The sequence below is a fragment of the Tachyglossus aculeatus genome, chromosome 18, assembly GCF_015852505.1.
Source record: "Tachyglossus aculeatus isolate mTacAcu1 chromosome 18, mTacAcu1.pri, whole genome shotgun sequence".
Taxonomy (NCBI): domain Eukaryota; kingdom Metazoa; phylum Chordata; class Mammalia; order Monotremata; family Tachyglossidae; genus Tachyglossus; species Tachyglossus aculeatus.
This window is the reverse complement of record NC_052083.1, coordinates 6,931,055-6,953,189: the sequence shown is the minus strand read 5'-3', so window position 1 is coordinate 6,953,189 and position 22,135 is coordinate 6,931,055. Positions and strand designations below refer to the sequence as shown.

The 22,135-nt window shown below is 49.3% G+C and overlaps 2 protein-coding genes across 2 annotated transcripts in view; one reads left to right on the top strand and one right to left on the bottom strand.

Moving 5' to 3' along the window:
* The window catches only part of TG (thyroglobulin), a 163,035-nt gene that overhangs the window by 31,153 nt on the left and 109,747 nt on the right, over positions 1–22,135 (bottom strand). The gene's annotated exons all lie outside the window — the stretch shown is intronic.
* The window catches only part of SLA (Src like adaptor), a 34,410-nt gene that overhangs the window by 3,083 nt on the left and 9,192 nt on the right, over positions 1–22,135 (top strand). The window contains exons 2-5 of the mRNA XM_038760582.1: positions 10,227–10,322; positions 17,147–17,246; positions 17,965–18,051; positions 18,938–19,041. Of these exons, the coding sequence (XP_038616510.1) occupies positions 10,262–10,322; positions 17,147–17,246; positions 17,965–18,051; positions 18,938–19,041 (352 nt within the window). The 5' untranslated portion in view covers positions 10,227–10,261. The remainder of the gene's footprint in view (positions 1–10,226; positions 10,323–17,146; positions 17,247–17,964; positions 18,052–18,937; positions 19,042–22,135) is intronic.

Here is a 22,135-nt window from a genome sequence, read left to right as displayed (position 1 = left end):
ATGGGCTTTGGAGTCAGTGGTCATGGGTTCAAATCCTAGCTCTGCCACTTGTCAGCTGTGACTTTGGGCAAGTCACTTCACTTCTCTCTGCCTCGGTTCCCTCATCTGGAAAATGGGGATTAAGACTGTGAGTCCCACCGTGGGACAACCTGATCACCTTGTAACCTCCCCAGAGCTTAGAACAGTGCTTTGCACATAGTAAGCAGTTAATAAATGCTATCATTATGATTATTATTATTATTATTATCAGCACCTCCTGCTGACTTTATCTCTCCTAAATGGAAAAGGGTTTTGATCGCTCGATGAAGTCAGTCAAAATGCTTTGATGGGAGGGGAAGGAACTGTCACGCCAAAGTAAACTCTCCAGGGTGCACTGTAAGCAATACCAGCCTTAGAATTCAACAATGCTAAAAGAGGAGCTTTCTACTTGGGTACTGTTCCATTGACTGCTAAAGTGATTCCCACTCGATCCAGGACTGGAAATAGGCATTTTTCTGGAGGAGTTTGTCTCCTCAAATGCCATCCAAGTCCCGGCCAGGAGTCCGCCGTCCCCAGTGGGAGAGGGAGTTCTGCTTTCCGCTGGAAACGGCAGCCCGGGGGGACAGCCCCTCCCAAACCTGTGGGTGGCAATCTGAATACAGGGTGTTCTGCCTGCTTCGTGTTTTCAATACCGCTATCATCTGAGGGATCGGAGGCTGACGAGAAAGGCAGAAAGAGGCAGCGGCTTGCCTGGAAGGTCAAGACAAAAGCACGACCCAACCAAACGGGCTGAGAACACTGTGTTCCCAACACACGGATGCTCGTCACCCCAAGGACTAAAAAAAAAAAAACCAGACCCTGTCCTTCTGTACTTCCTTCCGCCTAAGAGCTGCAATAGATCCTAACTCTACCAGCCAGTTTGGTACGGAGAGTCCTGCTGACGGTGCAGGAAGGGAGGCATGAGAGCAAGGTGCTTTGTCGGTGTCATCATGGGAGAGGCCAGATTCCCCCTCTTCCTCCCCGTTTTGAGGCAGGGCTCCAGCAGGCTTCCCCCATCCCTCCCAGAACTGAGCAATGAGAGAAAGTTCCAACCAGCAGTAACAGTAGATGATGGGAATTTGGTCCAGGGTTGGTGTGAAAGTGGCCAAGAGCAGACTCAGGGGCTGAGAGCACATCTTCCTTTCTTGTCACTCCCGGCCCATTTTGGGGGACAACTCTGGTTAGACCATAGGCCTGGCAGTCACAAGGACCTGGGTTCTAATCCCAGCTCCACCTTGGGCATGTCACCTAACTTCTCCATTCCTGTTACCTCTTCTGTAAATTAGAGGTTAATACTGTGACCCCCGTGGGGGACATGGACCGTGTCCAACCTAATTAGTAGAGTGCCTGACACCTAGTAAGCACTTAACAAATACCATTTCTTAAAAAACAACAACAAAAAAAACCCATCACAGGGGCAGGGGAGGACTTTAAGAACTCAGTTAATTTTGGAACCATCAAACCATCAAAAGACCTGCAGACAGAAGGTCTCTATCAAAGTAACGAGCGTCAAATCATCTGAAGACTGAAATCCATTACGGGTACAAAAAATTGGAACTGTCCCACTTTAAAAGCCTGAAGTTATTGGAAAATCATGGTGGATTCATCAGAAGTTCTTATTTTCTGGTTTTGTAGCATTCATTCCCACCGGGGGGCAAACACATGGAATTTATTATCACAAGACATTGCATAGGCCAAAAACAACAGCAAGTTGGAAAAGGGTTCGGATCCATTCATGGACCCAAGGGCCATAGTCAGTCAGTCAGTTGTATTTATTAGTGCTTACTGAGTGCAGAGTACAGTCTTAAGCTCTTGGGAGAGTATGAAACACCAATAAACAGACACAATCCCTGTCCACAACAAGCTCACAGTCTAGAGGGGCAGAAAGACATTAATATAAATAAATAGATGGCTACTGGAGGAAAAATGAGAGAAGTAGAGGGAGAGTTGAAAGGTATTCAATTTGGGTTTTTCCCCCAACTCCTGGGATGGACTTCTAGTAGAACAACCATTCCATGGTTCCTAGTAGCATCCTGAGGGCACTGTATTCTCCCAAGCCCTTGTCTACTATTTGACCTTGGGCAATCACTAAACATTTTTGTGCCTCAGTTACTTCATCTGTAAAATGGAGATTAAGACTGTGCGCCCCATGCGGGACATGGACCGTATCCACCCTGATTAGCTTGTATCTGCCCCAGCACTTAGTACAGCACTTAACAAATATCATAAAAAAACCATACAGGGTCCCTCAGGCTGATCATTCAACCGACATCTACTCTGAACATAAACATCAGTTGGCAATAAAGTTTCTGAACAACCTCTGAGAACCCAGTCAGAGTGTTCTGCCTGGTCCTGGGGGAGCTCCAGAAGAAGAGTAAGACAGGTTCCCTGCCCTTGAGGAACTTACAATCATATTGGAAGAGGCAGGAGAAACAGGAATAGACAAGATACAAAGAGAACCAGAAAATTAAGATGCTTCTTTAATATATGAGACCCAAAATACAAACTGCCTCATACCGAGGGTGACTGCTACAAGGATTAAACCTGCAGTACAAATAATCAGTCCTCCCGTGTTGAGGAAAACCTGAGCTGTAGAACTCACTCCGACCAAGCCTGTGAGCACGTGCAAAACCATTTCCTTCAACACTATGAGCATTTATACAACAATATTTTCCAAAACCTCAGGCGTTTGTGCCTCCATTTCCTCCAACTCTGCCTATTTGTATCTAACCATTTTCTCCAAAATTACCTTCATGTGCACAACTATTTTCTCCAGTACCACACGGGGGTGTGCCACCATTTCCTCTAACACAACAAAGCAAGTGCACAACCCTGTTGTTGAATGGGGCAAGCATTCCGCTCTTCATGGGCTGTGGGATCCAAGTGAAGGCTTCCTAAGAGGTCTAAAGATTTTTGGATTGAAAGCCCTCCATCGAGGGGCAGGGATCATGGCCAAATCCCACATGTATCTTCACTCTAAGAACTTAGTACAGTATTCGCACGCAGTGAGCATTTAATAAATACTATTACTACTACTAAAAAAAAAAATGGTATTTGTTAAACTCTTACCATGTGCCAGGCACTGTACTAAGCACTGGGGTAGACGTAAGCAACTTGGGATGGACGCAGTCCCTGTCCCACATGGGGCTCACAGTCCCAACCCCCATTTTACAGATGAGGTAACTGAGGCTCAGAGAAGTGAAGTAGCTTATTTTATTATTATAATGACATTTATTAAGCGCTTACTACATGCAAAGCACTGTTCTAAGCCCTGGGGAGGTTACAAGGTGATCAGGTTGTCCCAAGGGGCTCACAGTCTTAATCCCCATTTTACAGATGAGGTAACTGAGGCCCAGAGAAGTTACGTGACTTGCCCAAAGTCACACAGCTGACAAGTGGCGGAGCTGGGATTTGAACCCCTGACCTCCGACTCCAAAGCCTGTGCTCTTTTCATTGAGCCACGCTGCTTCTCCGAGGTCATGCAGCAGACAAGTGGCGGAGCCGGATTTAGAACCCGTGACCTTCTGATTCCCAGGCCCGTGCTCTAACCACTGTGCAATGCTGATTCCCACAAGCACTAGAGAAAAGAACATGGTCCTGGGAACCTGAGAACCTGGCTTCTAATTCCAGCTTCACCACAAACTTGCTGTGAGACCTTGGGCAAATCACTTAACTTCTCTGTGCCTCATCTGCAAAATAAGGATTTAATACCTGTTTTCCCCTCTACTTAGACTGTGAGCCCCATGTGGGACCCGATTTTCTACCCCAGTGCTTAGTACAGTGCTTGGTACATAGTAAGTGTTTAAGGAAGCAGTGTGGCGCAGTGGAAAGAGCCCGGGCTTTGGAGTCAGAGGTTATGGGTTCAAATCCCGGCTCCGCCAGTTGTCAGCTGTGTGACTTTGGGCAAGTTACTTAACTTCTCTGGGCCTCAGTTCCCTCACCTGTAAAATGGGGATTAAGACTGTGAGCCCCCCGTGGGACAACCTGATCACCTTGTAACCTTCCCAGCGCTTAGAACAGTGCTTTGCACATAGTAAGCGCTTAATAAATGCCATTAAAAAAAAAACAACCAAAAAACAAATACCATAGGTATTATTATTACTACTAGCACTGAAGCTGGGCTCGTGAGTTTCCATGGCAGTTGCAGTACCTCAGCCCTTCAGCAGATTACCCTCAGCAGATGCTCCCACTGTCAATCAATCAGTGGTATTTTTTGAGCACTTATTGTGCGCAGGGCACTGAACTAAGTGCTTGGCAGACTGCAATACAACAGAGTTGGTAGACATGCTCATTGCCCGCAACGACTTCCAGCCCAGAGGGGACAGCATCCCAGCTGGCGAACAGGGATAGTGACCGAGCCACATGAGTTGAACACTGGCCTTGGAGTCGGAAGGACCTGGGTTCTAATTCTGGCTCTGCCACTTGTCTGCTGTGTGACCTTATGCAAGTCACTTCACTTCTCTGGGCCTAAATTCCCTCAAATGTAAAATGGGGATTAAAACCGCGAGCGCTTTGTGGGACAGGGATTGTGTCAAACCTGATCATCTACCTTAGCGCTTAGTACCGTGTCTGGCACATAATAGCATTTTACAAATACAATAAAAAAGTGTCAGAATTGACTGTGCTAACCACCAGCTCTGCGCCTAAAGGTACAGTAAACTCCCAGTGTGCAGTGATCGCGTATACCAACTCTATTATATTGTGCTTTCCCAAGCGCTTAGTACAGTGCTCTGCATGCAGTAAGGTTCAACAAATACCATCAACTGATTGATTGAAGGGCATCTCCATAATCGGCCCTCTCATGACCCACGCCACCTTTGGCTATGTGAAAACATAATAATAATAATAATAATAATAATAAGAATAATAATAACTATGTGTCAAGTACTGTTCTAAGCACTGCAGAAGATGTAAATTTAATTGGGTTGGACTGTCCTGCATGGGGCTCACCCACCATCCACTCCCTAAACATCCCCGGTGGCCCCAGCACGTGGCCTTGGGGGTCTCCCAGCCCCCTCAAGCACAGACTTTCCCAATGACCACCCTCTGTGCAACAAGCCACCTGAAGTAAGGTCCGCAGGGACCGAACCGTGGGGGCCGAGGACAGAGAGGGACGACGCTGGCTTTCTGGCTAGCCCGGCCTGGTGAAGGGCGGCCCGTGTCTCGCTAGGGGAAGTTACTGAATGCCGTGGGTTGGGGAAGGCTTGCTTTCAGAAGGCTGTGAAGCTTACCTTACCCCCTCTGCCCCTCTGGGTTCAAGTTTCAGGTCCTTCACCTGCACGCTAGGAAGGTCTTCATACCGACCCAAAAGAAAATAAATACAGGCACAGAACACCTGTTTCTAAGGAGGTCACGTCGCCGTTGGGTGGAGGGCCTGCTTGTGTTCTCTCACTCTCTTGCTCAGGATGTGGTTTTTGGTCTCTGGCTGCTGGCACCGGGGCGGTGGCTAGTGCCCCCGGCAGTGGGACCACCTGAGGCTGAGCCACTTTCGGCGGGGGCGGGGGTCCCAACTCCAGAGCAAGCAGCTCCTGCTGCCTAGATCTACGCCCAACTTTACAGCAACGGTGGGAATATCGAATACAGATGATGGGGGTGGGGGGAAACCGCTTCTGAGGTCCACCAGGCCTTGGCTTTAGCTAGTCCCCTATCACCCCGGCTTTAGGACCCCCAGATAAATCCCCGACCACAACGGCACTGCTGGATGGCCGAGGAGATGCCGATCTGCTCTAAATGCCCCCTTCTTTATACCAATCAATCAGGGGCAAGTACTGAGCACCAACTGTGTGCAGAATTCTGTACTAAGCACTCCAGGGCTTGCCGTCACCTTCTGACTTGAAAGAATGCAGCCCAGACATCAATTCTGACTGTTCATTTGGATGGATTCCAACGGATGATCAGAGACAAACCTTGCTGCGGCCCTCTGAGGGTGAGACCATGGGGGTTCGACCGCAGTGGAGCAGAATGAAACTCAGAGCTCTGTCTGACCCAGGTCAGTGGGAGAACAGGTTCTGGTCAACAGAGCAAATGCAGACTCCTATTCCTACCCCTAACTCAGGGAAGCTTCTTGGGCCAGACTTCTACCTCCTCTGGGTCTCTATTTCTTTGGGGGAAAACAGAGCCACTGATTTCCACAACCTCTTCGCCTGGGATAATAGCTATTGTGCCAAGCACTGTGCTATCTGCTGGAGTAACTATAAGATAATCAGATTGGATACCATCTCGGTCCCACAAGGAGCTCACAGTCTCAGAGGGAGAGAGAATGTGGTATTTTATCCCCACCCAACAGATGAAGAAACTGAGGCCCAGAGATGTGAAGTGACTTTCCCAGAGTCACGGAGCAAGCCGGGACTAGAACTTGAGAAGCAGTTTGGCCCAGTGGAGACAGCACAGGACTGGGAGTTGCAGGACCTGGGTTCTAATCCCAGCTCTGCCACTCTTCTGCTGTGTAACCTTGCTGTGTGACTTAACTGTGTGAGAAGCAGCGTGGCTCAGTGGAAAGAGCTCAGGCTTGGGAGCCAGTGGTCATGGGTTCTAATCCCAGCTCCACCACTTGTCAGCTGTGTGACTTTGGGCAAGTCACTTAACTTCTCTGGGCCTCAGTGACCTCATCTGTAAAATGGGGATTAAGACTGTAAGATCCACGTGGGACAACCTGATCACCTTATATCCACCCCAGAGCTTAGAACAGTGCTTCGCACATAGTAAGCACCTAACAAATGCCATCATCATCATCATCATCATTATTATTAGCTTTTCTGGACCTCATTTCCTTATCTGTAAAATGAGGATTAAATCCTATTCCCTCCTGCCTAGACTGTGAGCCTCATGCGGGGCAGGGATTGTGTTCCACCTGACAACCCTGTATCTACACCAGCGCTTAGAACGACACTTGGCACATAGTAAGCACTTAACAAATGCTATAATTATGATTATTATTGAATCTCCTGGCCCTCAGGCCATGATGCTTCTCGGTGGGCCGAAGGGTGAAGGAGGCCTGTCGGATGTTCAGAACCACTCAGAATTGCTCTCTAAATTGCAGCACCTGGTCCAGATCAGGGGCAATAAAGGGTGTCCCACCCCCACTGAAACTCTGCTGAATTTACCCTGGATTGTCTAAGACAACTCATACCAGAAATTAGGTGAACTCCTCTTACTAGACTGAAGCTAGAACCTTAGCAGTGATGGGGCTGTATTCCTAACATTCCCAGATTGCATTCCCTACCCCCTCCTCAGTTCCAGGCTGGGCAGGACCCAGACCCTAGGCCGGACTTGCCAGGACTCCTGGATGGATGACACAAACAATTCAGCGGGGGGAGGGAGAGGGAGATTTCGCTTTCTATTTCTTGGTTCACTGCCAGGGTGAGGCGGAGAATGTCAGGGGGAGGATTGCGGGGCTTCTTGGGGAGCTGGGATTTGAGCTCTCTATGAGTCTTGATGGGATTGGAGGAGGAAGAGGAGGAGAGCGGGAAAGAGGAAGAGGAGGAGGAGGACAGATGAAGGAGCTGGGGCCAGGAGGACAGAGGGAGCCGGGGTGGTGGGGGAAGAGATGCATGATCCTGAATTCTCCTTGAATGAGAAGAGAAGGGAAGCTTGAACAAGGGCAACTGGGCAGTTCATGGGAAAAAGGATGCAGGTGAGGGTGGTAATGGGATTGGGGGACTGTGAGAGCCATGCTGATTTGGGCAGTGGATGGATTGGTGGAGGAGGGAGGTCTCCAGATAAATCTAGAGCTGAATTGCCAGTTTTGGATCTGAAAAGGACCTCCCTGCATCCTTGGAGGGAGTTATTAGGGGGAGTCCGGTAGACCAGACATGGGGCTGGGATCTGAGAATCAAACAGATCCTGGGCCCCTGGCCAGACCCTCATGGATGGCTTCAGGGGACAGGGAGAACACAGTGGTCCTGCCCCTGAATTTAGATCAAGCGGAATACTCAGCTCACTGGCCATGTAGTAAATATAACTGTGAGGCTTCTGAAGCACTTACTATGTATTGAGCACTGTGCAGAGTGCTGGGGTAAACAATCAGGCTACACATAGTTCCTACCTCTCATGGGGCTCTCAGTCTAGGTCATAGGGAGAACAGGTATCAAATCTCCATTTTCCAGATGAGGAAACTGAGGTTCAGCTAGTCAATCATATTTATTGAGCGCTTACTCTGTGCAGAGCATTGTACTAAGCGACTGGGAGAGTACAATACAACAATAAACAGACATGTCCACAGTGCGCTTGACTTGCCCACAACAAGCAAATGGCAGAGCCAGGATTAGAACCCAAATCCTCTGACTCTCAGGCCTGTGCTTTTTCCACTAGGGTGTCTTCTGTTTTCTGTGACGACTTTGTTAGCACCCGTTCCTCAGTACTGGGTTGAGCCTATGGAAGGAGCAGACAGCCTGACATTCCCAACAGGAAGCAGTGTGGCCTCCAGGAAGCAGTGTAGCCTGGGGGAAAGAGCACAGGCCTAGGAGTCCAAAGACCTGGGTTCTAATTCTGGCTCCACCACTTGCCTGTTGTGTGTGACCTTGTCCAAGTAACTTCACTGGATCTCTTTCCTCATCTGTAAATAATAATAATAATAACAATGGTATTTGTTAAACGCTTAACTGTGTGCTAGGCACTGTGCTAAGCGCTGGGGTTGATACAGGCAAATCAGGATGGACACAGTCCCTGTCACAGTCTCAATCCCCATTTTACAAATGAGGTAACTGAGGCCCACAGAACTGTCTGTCTCCCCCTTCTAGACTGTGAGCCCGCTGTTGGGTAGGGACCGTCTCTATATGTTGCCAACTTGTACTTCCCAAGCGCTTAGTACAGTGCTCTGCACACAGTAAGCACTCAATAAATATGATTGAATGAATGAATGGATGAACTGAAGTAAGTTGCCCAAGGTCACACAGCAGATAAGTGGCCAAGCCGGGATTAAAATCCACAACCTTCGGACTCCCAAGCCCATGCTCTATCACTATGCCATGCTGCTTCTCGTAAAATAGGGATTAAACCCTACTCCCTCTAATTTAGACTAAGAGCCCCACGTGGGACAGGGACTGTGTCCAACCTGATTACCTTGTATCTACCTCAGTGCTTAGTATGGTGCTTGGCACAAAGTAAGCATTTAACAGGTACCATGATAAGGAAAAAAAGAAAACTGGAGCTCAGATGGTCAACACCTGGGAATTGAACCACTGGACAGCTGCCTCATTCCTTCCTGTTTGCTCCATGCATCCTGCCAGGCTAGGAGCCATGGGAACAGCAGCATTAGGAGCATGTGCTGACTCCGGCTGAGCGCTTGGGAAATGTGAGGAGGAGCAGGAGTCAAACAATTGTATTTATTGAGCACATACTGTGTGCAGAGCACTGTTTTAAATGCTGGGGAGAGGACAATATAACAGGCACATTACCTGTCCACGATGAGCTTACAGTCTAGAGGGGGAGACAGATATTAATATAAACCAATAACTTACAGATATCTACATAAGTGCTATGGGGCTGGGAGGGGGTGGGGTGAAAAAAGGGAGCAAGTCAAGGTGGCGCAGAAGGGAGTGGGAGAAGAGGAAAGGAGGGCTTAGTCAGCAAAGGCCTCTTGGAGGAGATGGGCCTTCAATAAGGCTTTGAACTGGGGGAGAGTAATTGTCTGTCGGATATGAAGAGGGAGGATGTTCCAGGCCCTCGGAACAGGAAACGTGGGTGCTTGGAGGGGGGCGGCGGGGGTCTCTGGAACATCTGCTTGGCTTTGCTAGGACACTCCCTGTCCGGGACAGCCCAAGGCAGCGTTGGTAGTCCATACCCCAGACCCTCTAGTCTAGGAAGGCCCCTCACTGTTCTGTCCGAGCTAGTCTGCAGACTCTTGGGCTTGCTCCCTGGCCTCAGGGAAGCAGAGGTGCAGACTCCTGCTCAGCTGTGTCCCACAGAGAGCTACCGCTCTGACTTCCTCCCGGCTGCACTCAGAGCGATGGAAACTTCTGCTACTTGCAGTATTTACTAGCAACTTCCCTCTCTGCGGTTTTCTCCGTCATTCCCCCGATAAAGGAACTCGAGCCCCGCAGGTTCACCAAACCCCGAGCTGCCTCCGGCACACGAAGACGCCGGCTCCCCAGGAGCCTGGGTGCTCGCCATGGCCCACGACGCCCTTTGAACGGGGCTCTCGCCCTCCTCCCTCTCAGCGCAGGCGTGGTGCTCAGTCTGTGTTCTGTCTGTCTGTCCCCCTGCCTCAGCCTTGGGTCTGTACGTCCGAACCGGAGTGGAAGCGATGGGGAACACCGTGAAGACGGAGGTGGCTCCACCTGCCAGGCCCCCGCCCTGCCTTTCAGGTAAGCTGGGTCTCTGGGGGTGGGAACGGGATAGGGGACAGAATGCCCACCAGTAAATGGTACTTATCGAGTGCTTACTGTGTGCCGAACGCTGTACTAAACACTTACCTACTGGGGCTGTCCGCGTTGGACGGAATCCCCAGAAGAACCTAGGTGGGAAGTCCTGGGCCTGGAATGCCCTCCCTCTGCCCATCCGCCAAGCTAGCTCTCTTCCTCCCTTCAAGGCCCTGCTGAGAGCTCACCTCCTCCAGGAGGCCTTCCCAGACTGAGCTCCTTCCTTCCTCTCCCCCTCGTCCCCCTCTCCATCCCCCCATCTTACCTCCTTCCCTTCCCCACAGCACCTGTATATATGTATATATGTTTGTACATATTTATTACTCTATTTATTTATTTATTTATTTTACTTGTACATAGCTATTCTATTTATTTTATTTTGTTAGTATGTTTGGTTTTGTTCTCTGTCTCCCCCTTTTAGACTGTGAGCCCACTGTTGGTTAGGGACTGTCTCTATATGTTGCCAATTTGTACTTCCCAAGCGCTTAGTACAGTGCTCTGCACATAGTAAGCGCTCAATAAATACGATTGATGATGATGATGATGAAGTCCGGGCTTTCACGGTCACGGCCCGACCGTGGGATTCTGGGCAATGGCCATGGACCACTTTTCCTCACTGGTCCCTCCGTCTGTGGCTCTCCGGCTTCCCTGGAATGCTCAGAGGCAGTGTTTACACGGACCAGCTGCAAATGATTTTCCAAGCACTAAGGCCCGTTAGACAATAATAATAGTTATGGTATTTGTTAAGTGCTTAGAACAGTGCTTGGCACATAGTAAGTGCTTAACAAATACCACTATTATCATGATTATTATTATTCGTGTCAAGCACTGTACTAATTGTTGGGGTAGATACAAAGCTATCAGGTTGGATAGGGTTCCTGTCCGCTAGCAGGCTCACAGTCCATAGGAGAGGGAGAATAGGTGGTAAATCCCCATTTTACCGGGATTTACCAGTAAAATTTACGAGGAAATCAAGGCACAGAGAAGCTACCCAGTGGGCAAGTTTCTTCAGACGGATGTTGGACAGAATCAGGAGGCTATTAATAATTAATAATTACTATTCTATTTATTTTATTTTGTTAATATGTTTTGTTTTATTGTCTGTCTCCCCCTTCTAGACTGTGAGCCCGCTGTTGGGTAGGGACTGTCTCTATATGTTGCCAACTTGTACTTCCCAAGCTCATAGTACAGTGCTCTGCACACAGTAAGTGCTCAATAAATACGATTGAATGAATGAATGAATGAACGCCATAACAAATGTGGCTAACACTGTTTCTTATCTAGAGGGCTTTCACATGACGTCGCTTTTTATCCTCCTGACATCACTGTGTGGTAGGAAAAGGAGGGTGTTAGTCCCATTTTGCAGACAAGAAAAGTTAGGTCCAGAGAGGTGAAGTGACTTGCCCAAGTCCAAGTGGCAGAGATGGGATTAGAACCCAGATTTCCTGGCTCCTGATTCCCCTCCTATTGATACAATTCCTGCCCGAGTCTGGGTACAATTCCCCATCTCCCACCTTTGTCCCCTCCTGCCACAGGGCAGTGTACTTGGGGAAGAATTCTGGTTTCGAAAAAACCCCAATTTTTGGCCGAGACAGGTTATAATAATAATAGTAATAATGATGGCATTTATTAAGTGCTTACTATGTGCAAAGCACTGTTCTAAGTGCTGGAGGATACAAGGTGATCATGTTGTCCCACATAGGGCTCACAGTCTTAATCCCCATTTTACAGATGAGGTAACTGAGGCACAGAGAAGTTAAGTGACTTTCCCAAAGTCACACAGCTGACAAGTGGCAGGCCTGGGATTTGAACCCATGACCTCTGACCCCAAAGCCCGTGCTCTTTCCACAGAGCCACGCTGCTTCTCCGAGAGGATGAAATGAGATGTGAACGCTTTGACCCCCTGGGGCCCAGGAGGGCTGCGGATGTTTTTGCGGTCTGGAGTCTTCCTGGGGGGGCACCAATCTCCTGGGCACTTGGGCCTTGGGGTTCAGAGAGCCAACCTGGCATACACTCAACTGCTTGCTCAGTCCTGACACTCAGCCAAGTGCCCACTTGGTCCTCAGAAAGGAGCCGGGCTCTGGGGTACGGGTTGACTCAGCCCAGACATCGGCATCGGCAGGATCGGAGCTAATCACACCCACTCTACCAACCCCGGGTCGAGCTGGGTTTTCCCAGTTCCCAGAATTGTGCTCCTGGTGCTGGACCTGGGCACCCACGCTTCATTACCTCCTCTGGCTTTTTTTTTTTTAATATTTGTTAAGAGCTTACTACATGCCGGGCACCGTGCTAAGCGCTGGGGTACAGATTGGGCATAGTCCCTGTCCCACATAGGGCTCTCAGCCTCAATCCCCACTGTACAGATGAGGTAACTGAGGCACAGAGAAGTGAAGTCACTTGCCCAAGATCACTCAGCAAAGTAGCAGAGCTGGGATTAGAACCCAGGTCCTTCTGACTCCGAGGCCCATGCTCTATCCTCTAGGTTGTTCTCCTTTAGCTTCCCGGGAACCCTTCCGGGCCCACCCAGAAATTTCACAGCCTTGCCTCGTGGGCCCCGGAGCCGTGGGCGGAGAGCACCTATCTCTTCCGGCCCAGCGGCGGCCTTGCCACCCCAGTTTCAGCCAACTTCCGTGGAACCAATTTCTGGCCCTGTTTCTTCCGCAAGCAGCCGACTGCTCCACCCTCATGCCGCGCTGCGGATTTCTTAGCAGCGCGGTTTCCAGTCAGGGAGTCGGCGGCAAAGAGCCCCGGCACAGCTCTCAGGCCTGCACTCTAGTCTGTCCTTTTTTCCAGTTTTTTTAACCTATCTCTACCTTGTCTTTTTTTTTTAAGTTGTTGCTGTTGTTATGGTATTTATTAAGTGGCTACCATGTGCCAAGCATGTTCTAAGCACTGGGGTAGAAACAAGTTAAACAGGTTGGACACAGTCCCTGTCCCCACATGGGGCTCACAGTCTAATCCCTATTTTGCAGCTGAAGAAACTGAGGCACAGACAAGCGAAGTGACTTGCCCAAGGTCACACAGCAGACAAGTGGTGGAGTCAGAATTAGAACCCACGTCCTGACTCCCACCCAGGCCCACGCTTTAACCACTAGGCTACGCTAATTTGGTTTGCTCATAAATACTACAGGGTCATCATTACCTGCCCCTGACCAATCCACAGGAATGTTGTGGGGACCAGGGAGACATTGGATAGGATGAGGTTGGGAAAATAAAAGGTGCTCTGTAAAATAAAAGGAGTTCTACAAATTTAGTGGTAGTTTACCTCTTATTACCGAGTCTCATCCTCTGTCTGCTTAAGGGTCTAAACAGGGGGGGACGCACATATGTACACACGTACATACACACAAACACATTCCAGTGTGCTGTCGGCTGCTCACACAGGAAGTTTGGCAAGGATCTCTTAACTTTTCGTGACCCAGTAAAACTGCTTGCCAAACTCAAAAACAAGCCAAGGAGATTTGACTGAATGATAAGGAATCACAAAGTCTGCACTCCAGACCGACACGTAGTGTCCTACCATGGCCCCCAAACCCCCGCCTCCCCTCCCCACCTTGGCCCTGGCTCCCCTATTCCTTAATGTGTGGGTTCAGGGTCGCAGAACTACGGAGGTTTTGTAAACAACAGAAAGGAACCTCAAGGCTCACAGATAACTTGGTTTGGCTGCTTTTCCTGCAGCCTCAGTGATTCTGCACACTGACTCAAAAAGCCCTCCTAGTGCATTCTCAGGCCCATCAAAAGGCAATTTCTGGCTCCGTTCCCCTTTTCGGCCGGCCCCGGCTTCCACAGAATCCCAGGTCTCGGGGTTCCCTGTGCCCACCACGTGACCCCGGGGCGGCCACCCGACGCGAAGACCTTGTGTTCTTGAAAGAGGGGTCTGAATGCATGAGCAGATCTCATGAAAACACCCGTGTGAATTTACCTTTGGGATTTTTTTCAAGATGCAAATGATGCGAGCTCGGATGACTTTTTCCATCCCCGATCAGCTTTTATGGTGGCGAGAGGATCTCCCCCCAACCCCCGCCGCCCAGGCCAAACTGAGTGTTTCCCCAGCATCCCCTCTTTCTACACCCCCGACCTGAACCAAACCAGCCAAGAAAGCCTCTCTAATTGGCCGATTTCCATCCGTCTTCTGAAAAACGTTCCACTGCTTTTCAACTGTAAACCCCCCTCCTGTCCCCCACGTCCTTTTCTCTTATCGGGTGTTCAACAAACTGAGGCAGTAGGGCTGTAGAAATGGCCATCTCCTTATCCATCTATCAATCGAACAATCAATGGTATTTACTGAGCACTTACTGCGTGCGGAGCACCGTACTAAGCGCTTGGGAAAGTATGATATACATCTAGTGCAGAGTCCCCAACTCCCGGTGATCCGAAGTCACAGACGACAACTAGCCCCTCTAGGGCTTGTCATCCCCATTATTTGTCCACTCATCCCCATCATTCGTCCACACTCTGGATGATGTGTATGCTTCTGCAAGCCCACCCTTTTCTCAGTGAGGTTAGAACCGGACCCGACCATATTTGTTCTGCCAAGCAGAGAGTTAAGAGAACCCAATCTCCTCAAGTGGAACTGATCCAGAAAGAGAAACTACTTCTAGAATATCAATCAGAAGGAAAGCCCTGCTTCTGTTTTGAGGTGATCCTCCTCTCCCAGACCATCGGATCCCGATCGGGGCATAGTTGCACCATCCTCCCAGCATTCCGTTGCCGTTGGAGATGGGACCCGGGGACTGATGAGATGATCTGTCTAATCCTGTCAGATCACTGCATGACCTAGGTGTCAGGAGGAGCTGGGTTCGAATCCTGTCCCCGCTCCACTAATAATAATAATAATGATGGCATTTGTTAAGCGCTTACTATGTGCAAAGCACTGTTCTAAGTGCTGGGAAGGATACAAGGTGATCAGGTTGTCCCACGTGGGGCTCACAGTCCTTATCTCCATTTTACAGATGAGGTAACTGGGGCACAGAGAAGTCAAGTGACTTGTCCAAAGTCACACAGCTGACAACTGGCACTTACTATGTGCCAGGCACTGTACGGGGTTGGAGAAGGGGCAAGGGGAGGCTGAGGGGATGAAGCTGGAGGTCTGGGGTGGGGTGGGGGGCACTACTAGAGAAGCAGCGTGGCTCAGTGGAAAGAGCCCGGTCTTTGGAGTCAGAGGTCATGGGCTCAAATCCCGGCTCTGCCAACTGTCAGCTGTGTGACTTAGGGCAAGTCACTTCACTTCTCTGTGCTTCAGTTACCTCATCTGTAAAATGGGGATTAAGACTGTGAGCCCCCCGTGGGACAACCTGATCACCTCGTAACCTCCCCAGCACTTAGAACAGTGCTTTGCACACAGTAAGTGCTTAATAAATGCCATTATTATTATTATTACTTGTCTCCTGTGTGACCTTGGGCAAGTCACTTCAATTCTCTGTGCCTCAGTTTCCTCATCTGTAAAATGGGGATTAAGACTTTGAGCCCCACGTGGGAAAGGGACTGCACCCAACTCCAACGTGATTAGCTTGTATCTACCCCCGTGCTTAATGCAGCGCCTGGCACACAGTAAGCACTTAACAAATACCACAGTTATTATTATTATTATTAGTGCTTATATCTGATGGTGCAGTTGGGCTAGCCTGTTGCAGACTCAAAGTTTCCCTTTGTGGAAGATGCCAAGGAATGGGAGTTGGTGAAAATAAGTCATTTCAGGAGATAGACCTTTCATCTCAACATATCCCCAAGCCGATGGCCCAAAGCCAAGGGGGAAAATGCTGCCTCCACATTAACACGATTCCTCATCCTCACCGACTCCCATTCCTTGGCGTCTTGAGACCCAATCCCCAGCGACACTATGATTTGCCCGAGACCATCTGGCTCAGGCAGTGTTTCCAGGAAATGTAGGTGAAAACCCCCAGAAACCTCAGACAGGGTTGGGGCAGGCCTACTTGGCAAGGCCAACGCCAAACAGCCAGCTGGCTTAGACAACTGAGGAGACCTAATCAGAGCTGACAGCACGAGACGAACCACTGCTGTTACTGGCCTTGCCCTGGAACTTTTCCAAGTTAATAGTAATAATAACTGAGGCATTTGTTAAGTACTTACAATGTGCCAAGCACTGTACTAAGCAATAGGGTAGAGACAAGGTTTCGACAGATAATGACTCTCCCCACCTTCAAACCCTTATTGAAGACACACCTCCTCCAAGAGGCCTTCCCCGACTTAAACCCTCTTTCCCTTTTCTTCAACTCCCTTCTGTGTCGCTCTGACTTGCTGCCTTTATTCAACCCCCGTCCCAGCCCCACAGCACTTATGTACTTATCTATAAATTATTTATTTAAATTAATGTCCATCTCCCCCTCTAGTCTGTAAGGTCACTGTGGGCAGGAAGCATATCTATTCATTCAAATCATTCAATGCTATTTATTGAGCACTGACTGTATGCAAAGCACTGCATGTTGTATTGTAGTCTCTCAAGTGCTTAGCACAGTGCTCTGCACTCAGTAAGAGCTCAATAAATACTGTTGATTGGTTGACATAACGTATCCAGGAAGGTATCTCTACAGACCAGTTAGCGTAATGGAGGGTTGGGGTCCAGAACCACCAAGAACCACCAGACAGAGGGACAGGGATAGTGTCTAATTCCCACTGGTGTATTCTCTCCCAGGGCTTAGCACAGTGCTCTGCACACATTCAGTCCTTAATAAATGCTATTACTGTTCCTACTAAAAGTTTCCCTCTCTCAACTAAGCTTTTCACCGAAAACATCTCCTGTTTTTCCCTAGGAGTGGACAATGATTTTCTCGCTGTCCTCTGTGACTATCCCTCCCCTGACATCAGTCCCCCGATATTCCAGCGAGGGGAGAAACTGCGTGTCATATCAGAGTAAGTAAATCATCCCACCACCACCACCCCCGTCCCAAAACTCTGAAATCTCTGAGAAAAGAGACCAGCCAGGAAACGGACAAAGCACCTGGCCGTCTAACTCAGTCCCCCGCTTAGCCTGACCCTCCCAGGGGGAGAGAGAGCCAATGGTTCACTCTATTAGCTGTCAATCAATCAATCAATGGGTTGACTGAGTCCTAAATTCAGTTTAACATTCTGGAAGGTGGAATGGAGCCCACAGATCCTACTGGACTGAGACCATCTGCAGGCAATCAATCAATCGTATTTATTGAGCACTTACTGCTTGCAGAGCACCTTAAGCACTTGGGAGAGTACAATACAGATACAGTACAATATAGGTATATTCCCTACCCTTAATGAGCTTAGAGTCTAGAGACAGACATTACTATAAATAAGTCCTTTATAATATATAATTTATAGATATGTACGTAAGTACTGTAGGGAGAATACCAAGTTTTTCAAGAGCTTAGTACAGTGTTCTGCACAAAGTAACTGCTCAATAAGTACCACTGATTGATTGATTCAAATGACCTAAGCCCACAGGGTTGAGAATGCACAGATCATTTTGGATAGATGCCCCATCTCTGCTATCTCCCCTCTCGGTCAATTTGAAATAAATTTCTCTCTGACAAGGCGGGCAGCGGGCCCACGTAATGGTTGCTGTCAGTTGCCGACAACAATCCTGTTTTTCTTGCAGCGAAGGGGGCTGGTGGAGAGCGGTTTCTCTCGGGTCGGGGCGAGAGAGTTACATCCCTGGGGTGTGCGTAGCCAAGATTTATCATGGGTGAGTACCTCCCGGGAGCCCAGCGTCAAGGGCTGATAGCTCAGGGGGTAAAGGCGCTGTGCCCACTGGGCAGATCCACCTCCCACAGCACCAATCCAGCAGGAGGTTCCTTGCAGAACCAGGCCGGACCTGTCCAGTTTCCCCTTCTAGATGCCTGTGTTCACAACCACAATGATGAAGACACTTATCAAGTGCTCACTACGTGCCAAGCCTACTGGGGAGGACACCAGATAATTACATCAGCCAGAGTCCCAGTACCACACAATTTTTGCAGTGGGACTTTGGCTCTCCTTCCTAGCATGTCTATCAGTGAATAGGCTGGGGCTGGGAAGGCTAGGCTTGTAAGGTAATGGCTAAATCCAGGGTCTAGAGGACCCACCTGGAGATTCTCCAGAAAAATCCCACTGCACAAAACTGTCCTTGAATAGAATCAGAGATTCTGACAAAGATGGCCGATTTTCATCCATGTGGAGGGCAGGGGGACCTGCCCAATAGCACCAGTCTACCCTTCCCACGGGAGCCCACTCCTGGGGCAAGGGGGATGGAATGGCGGGGGGACAATATGGGCCCCTGCTAAGAGAGCTGGACTCCAGCCTCAGTCTCCCCAGCTCTCTCTGACCATCATCATCATCATCAATCGTATTTATTGAGAGCTTACTGTGTGCAGAGCACTGTACTAAGCGCTTGGGAAGTACAAGTTGGCAACATATAGAGACAGTCCCTACCCAACAGTGGGCTCACAGTCTAAAAGACCAGACCTGAGCATTTCCTGTCAGGACTGAAAGGTCCAAAATGACAGTTCTCCAGCCTGTTGGTTCTTTTCCACCTGCCTTCTCCCCACACCTCCAGACCCCGTCACCGCTAACTTCCCTTTCCTTTCCCATAGTTGGCTGTTTGAAGGTCTGGGCCGGGACAAAGCGGAGGAACTGCTCCAGCTGCCGGAGACCAAGACGGGCTCTTTCATGATCAGAGAAAGTGAAACCAAGAAAGGTGAGGGCCGGTTTTCCCTCCTCCTCTGTCGCTGCCGGACCCTCCCTCAACCCACCCCCAACTATGTCACAGGGCTACCAAGTCTTTAGCTGAAACCCACCCAGGCTGGAGAGGGTGGGAGTTGGGGGCGCGGGAGAAGGTACTATCACAGGAAAATAACAGGGCTAGACAACCGCTCAAAGGAGAAAATAGACCACATGAACTGGATGCTGGGAAGGAAAGGATCGATCTTGCACCACCACCTAACTCTGCCAACAATTAAGTGTAGTGCTTTTGTGAGCAGTAGGTACTAAGTACAGCTCTCTGCATAGAGAAGATGCTCAATACACTGCTCTGCCTGCAGGAGGCACCCAGTACAGCACTCTATTCTCAGGAAGCATCTAGTACAGTACCCTGTCCACCAGGGCAGAGCAAGAGAAGCAGCATGGCCTAGAGGATAGAGCATGGGCCTGGGAATCAGAAGGACTTGGGTTCTAATCTTAGCTCTGCCACTTGTCTGCTGTGTGACCTTGGGCAAGTCACTTCACTTCTCTGGGCCTCAGTTATCTCATCTGTACAATGGAGATTAAGAATGTGAGCCGCGTGTGGGACATGGACTGTATCCGATCTGATTACCTTGTATCTAACCCAGTGCTTAGAACAGTGCCTGGTGCATGGTAAGTGCTTAACAAATACCATACAAAGGTGTGGGGGGGAGTGTCCAATACAGAGCTCTGCCCACAGAGGGGCACCAAGTATAGCACTCTGCCTGAAAGAGGTACCCAGTATAGAGGCCTGCCCATAGGAGATGCTCAATAAATACTACGATGAGGAGAAGAAAGACAGGGAGGGGTACAGAAGTGAAAAGGACAGTTGCAATCTGTTGAGAATTGGATTTTACTCTTAAACATGTTGTCTTTAGCTCCAGCTCTCTCTCTTTAGCACATCTGAGGAGAGGAGAAGGGGAAAGGGAAAGGGGAGAAAGAAGCAGAAGAAGGAAAAGGGTGGAGGCGCTTGGTAGAGTGAGAGAAGTAGCCTCCATTGGTAGAGGGTTTGAAGTAATTCCAGTCGGAAGACAAGGCTGCCTGCCTGGATGATTTTCCAGATCAGGAAGGAACCCTCTCACAAGCCCTTGCCCTCAATCCCGACTTTCCACAGCTAGTCTACACCATTCTCTCTGTGTTTGGCTCCAGGTCTCCTCAAATCCCTGTCGGTTTGTCTTTCTGCTCTTTCTATCTGAATGGGGAGTGAACTGTCACCTTCTGATAGTTTCCTGCCCAGGCTCCTGGGAAAAACTAGGGATCTGGAAAAGGGCCAGCTCCTTGGTGTATTTTTCCGGCTCTATTTTCAAACTGACAAGCGTGCTGTCTGATCAGGCCCACCAGGGCATCAAGCAAACGGAAACATTAAGAAGCTCTAGGCAAAGGAGACACTTATCAACGCGGTGGTTCTAGTTAAGATTAACTCATATTGCGTGTCTAAAGCCTGCGGCTTCTGCTTCTCATGGTCAGGCAACTGTGTCTCAGGGCAGGTAGCCCTGTCGGCTGAGAAACAAAGACAACGTCCTTAGTCTAGGAACACCCCAGTGAAGATCCCTGCCGATCCCAGCTCCCAACAAGCTCTGCCCTCTTCCTGCCCAGGAAGGTGGGAGAATAGAACAATTTGGGAGCCAAAACAAAAAGCATCTGAGAAGACCTACTGCAACAGCCAGAACGCTGTATTGTTTCTGGGATGGTTTTCATCTGGGAAATTCAGAAATGACTCAGATGAATTTGACTCTCAAATGAACGACTGTGGCTCTCAGACTCTAAAAGTCCCACCGGAGATGACTGGGCTTTCTCTGTGGGGAAGACCTGGGATGGTTCTGCCACGGTCCTTGGAACATTCCAGCGAACGAGCCCAGGATGGCAGTGAAATAGCTTGTTTCTGGGATGGTTTTCATCTGGGAAATTCAGAAATGACTCAGATGAATTTGACTCTCAAATGAACGACTGTGGCTCTCAGACTCTAAAAGTCCCACCGGAGATGACTGGGCCTTCTCTGTGGGGAAGACCTGGGATGGTTCTGCCACGGTCCCTGGAACATTCCAGCGAACGAGCCCAGGATGGCAGCGAAATAGCTTGAAACAGACTACGGGCAATTCATCCTGATTCATCGCGGGAACTCCTTTGGAGTCCACTTGTTACTGGGGGATGGTTCTTGCTTTTCAACCTAGCAAGCGTATGAAGACTCATACACCGAAGCTGATTTTATCAAAGAGTAGGGCTGGCATCCTGCTTTCCTCAGTCAACCAATGAGTAGCAAGGCCCGAACCCCCGCAATGGGGAGCAGATGTAGAACAGGTGTGGAGCTATAAATAGTCCGTGCCTTTGCCTCACCGGCCCCTGGTTTAGGTGATGCAAGACGAAAAGAGATCCCCAGAGGAGCCGCCCGCACTGAGGTTCGTCCTGGGACTCAAATTCAGATCCAGCCTTTACCTTAGGCTGGGCGTCACTGCCATTTTTGGGTTCATTCATTCATTCATTCAATTGTATTTATTGAGCGCTTACTGTGTGCAAAGCACTGTACTAAGCGCTTGGGAAGTACAAGTTGGCAACATATAGAGACAGTCCCTACCCAACAGTGGGCTCACAATCTAGAAGAGTGGGCTCACAGTCTAGTTACTCCCGTTAGAGTGTAAGTGCCTTGTGGGCGGGGAACAGGCCTTATGCTTTGGTTGTACTTTCCCACACGCTTAGTACAGTGCAAAGTGCTCAGGGGGAGCTTATAATAATAATGATGGCATTTATTAAGCACTTACTATGTGCAAAGCACTGTTCTAAGCGCTGGGGAGGTTACAAGGTGATCAGGTTGTCCCATGTGGGGCTCACAATCTTAATCCCCATTTTACAGATGAGGTAACTGAGGCACAGAGAAGTTAAGTGACTTGCCCAAAGTTACAAAACTGACAAGTGGCAGAGTCAGGATTTGAACCCATGACCTCTGACTCCAAAGCCCGGGCTCTTTCCACTGAGCCACGCTGCTTCTCTGCTTAAGCAAAGACCACTACCACTATGATAATAATAATAGTAATAATAATGACAATAGCTCACTGTGGGCAGGGAATGTGTTTGTT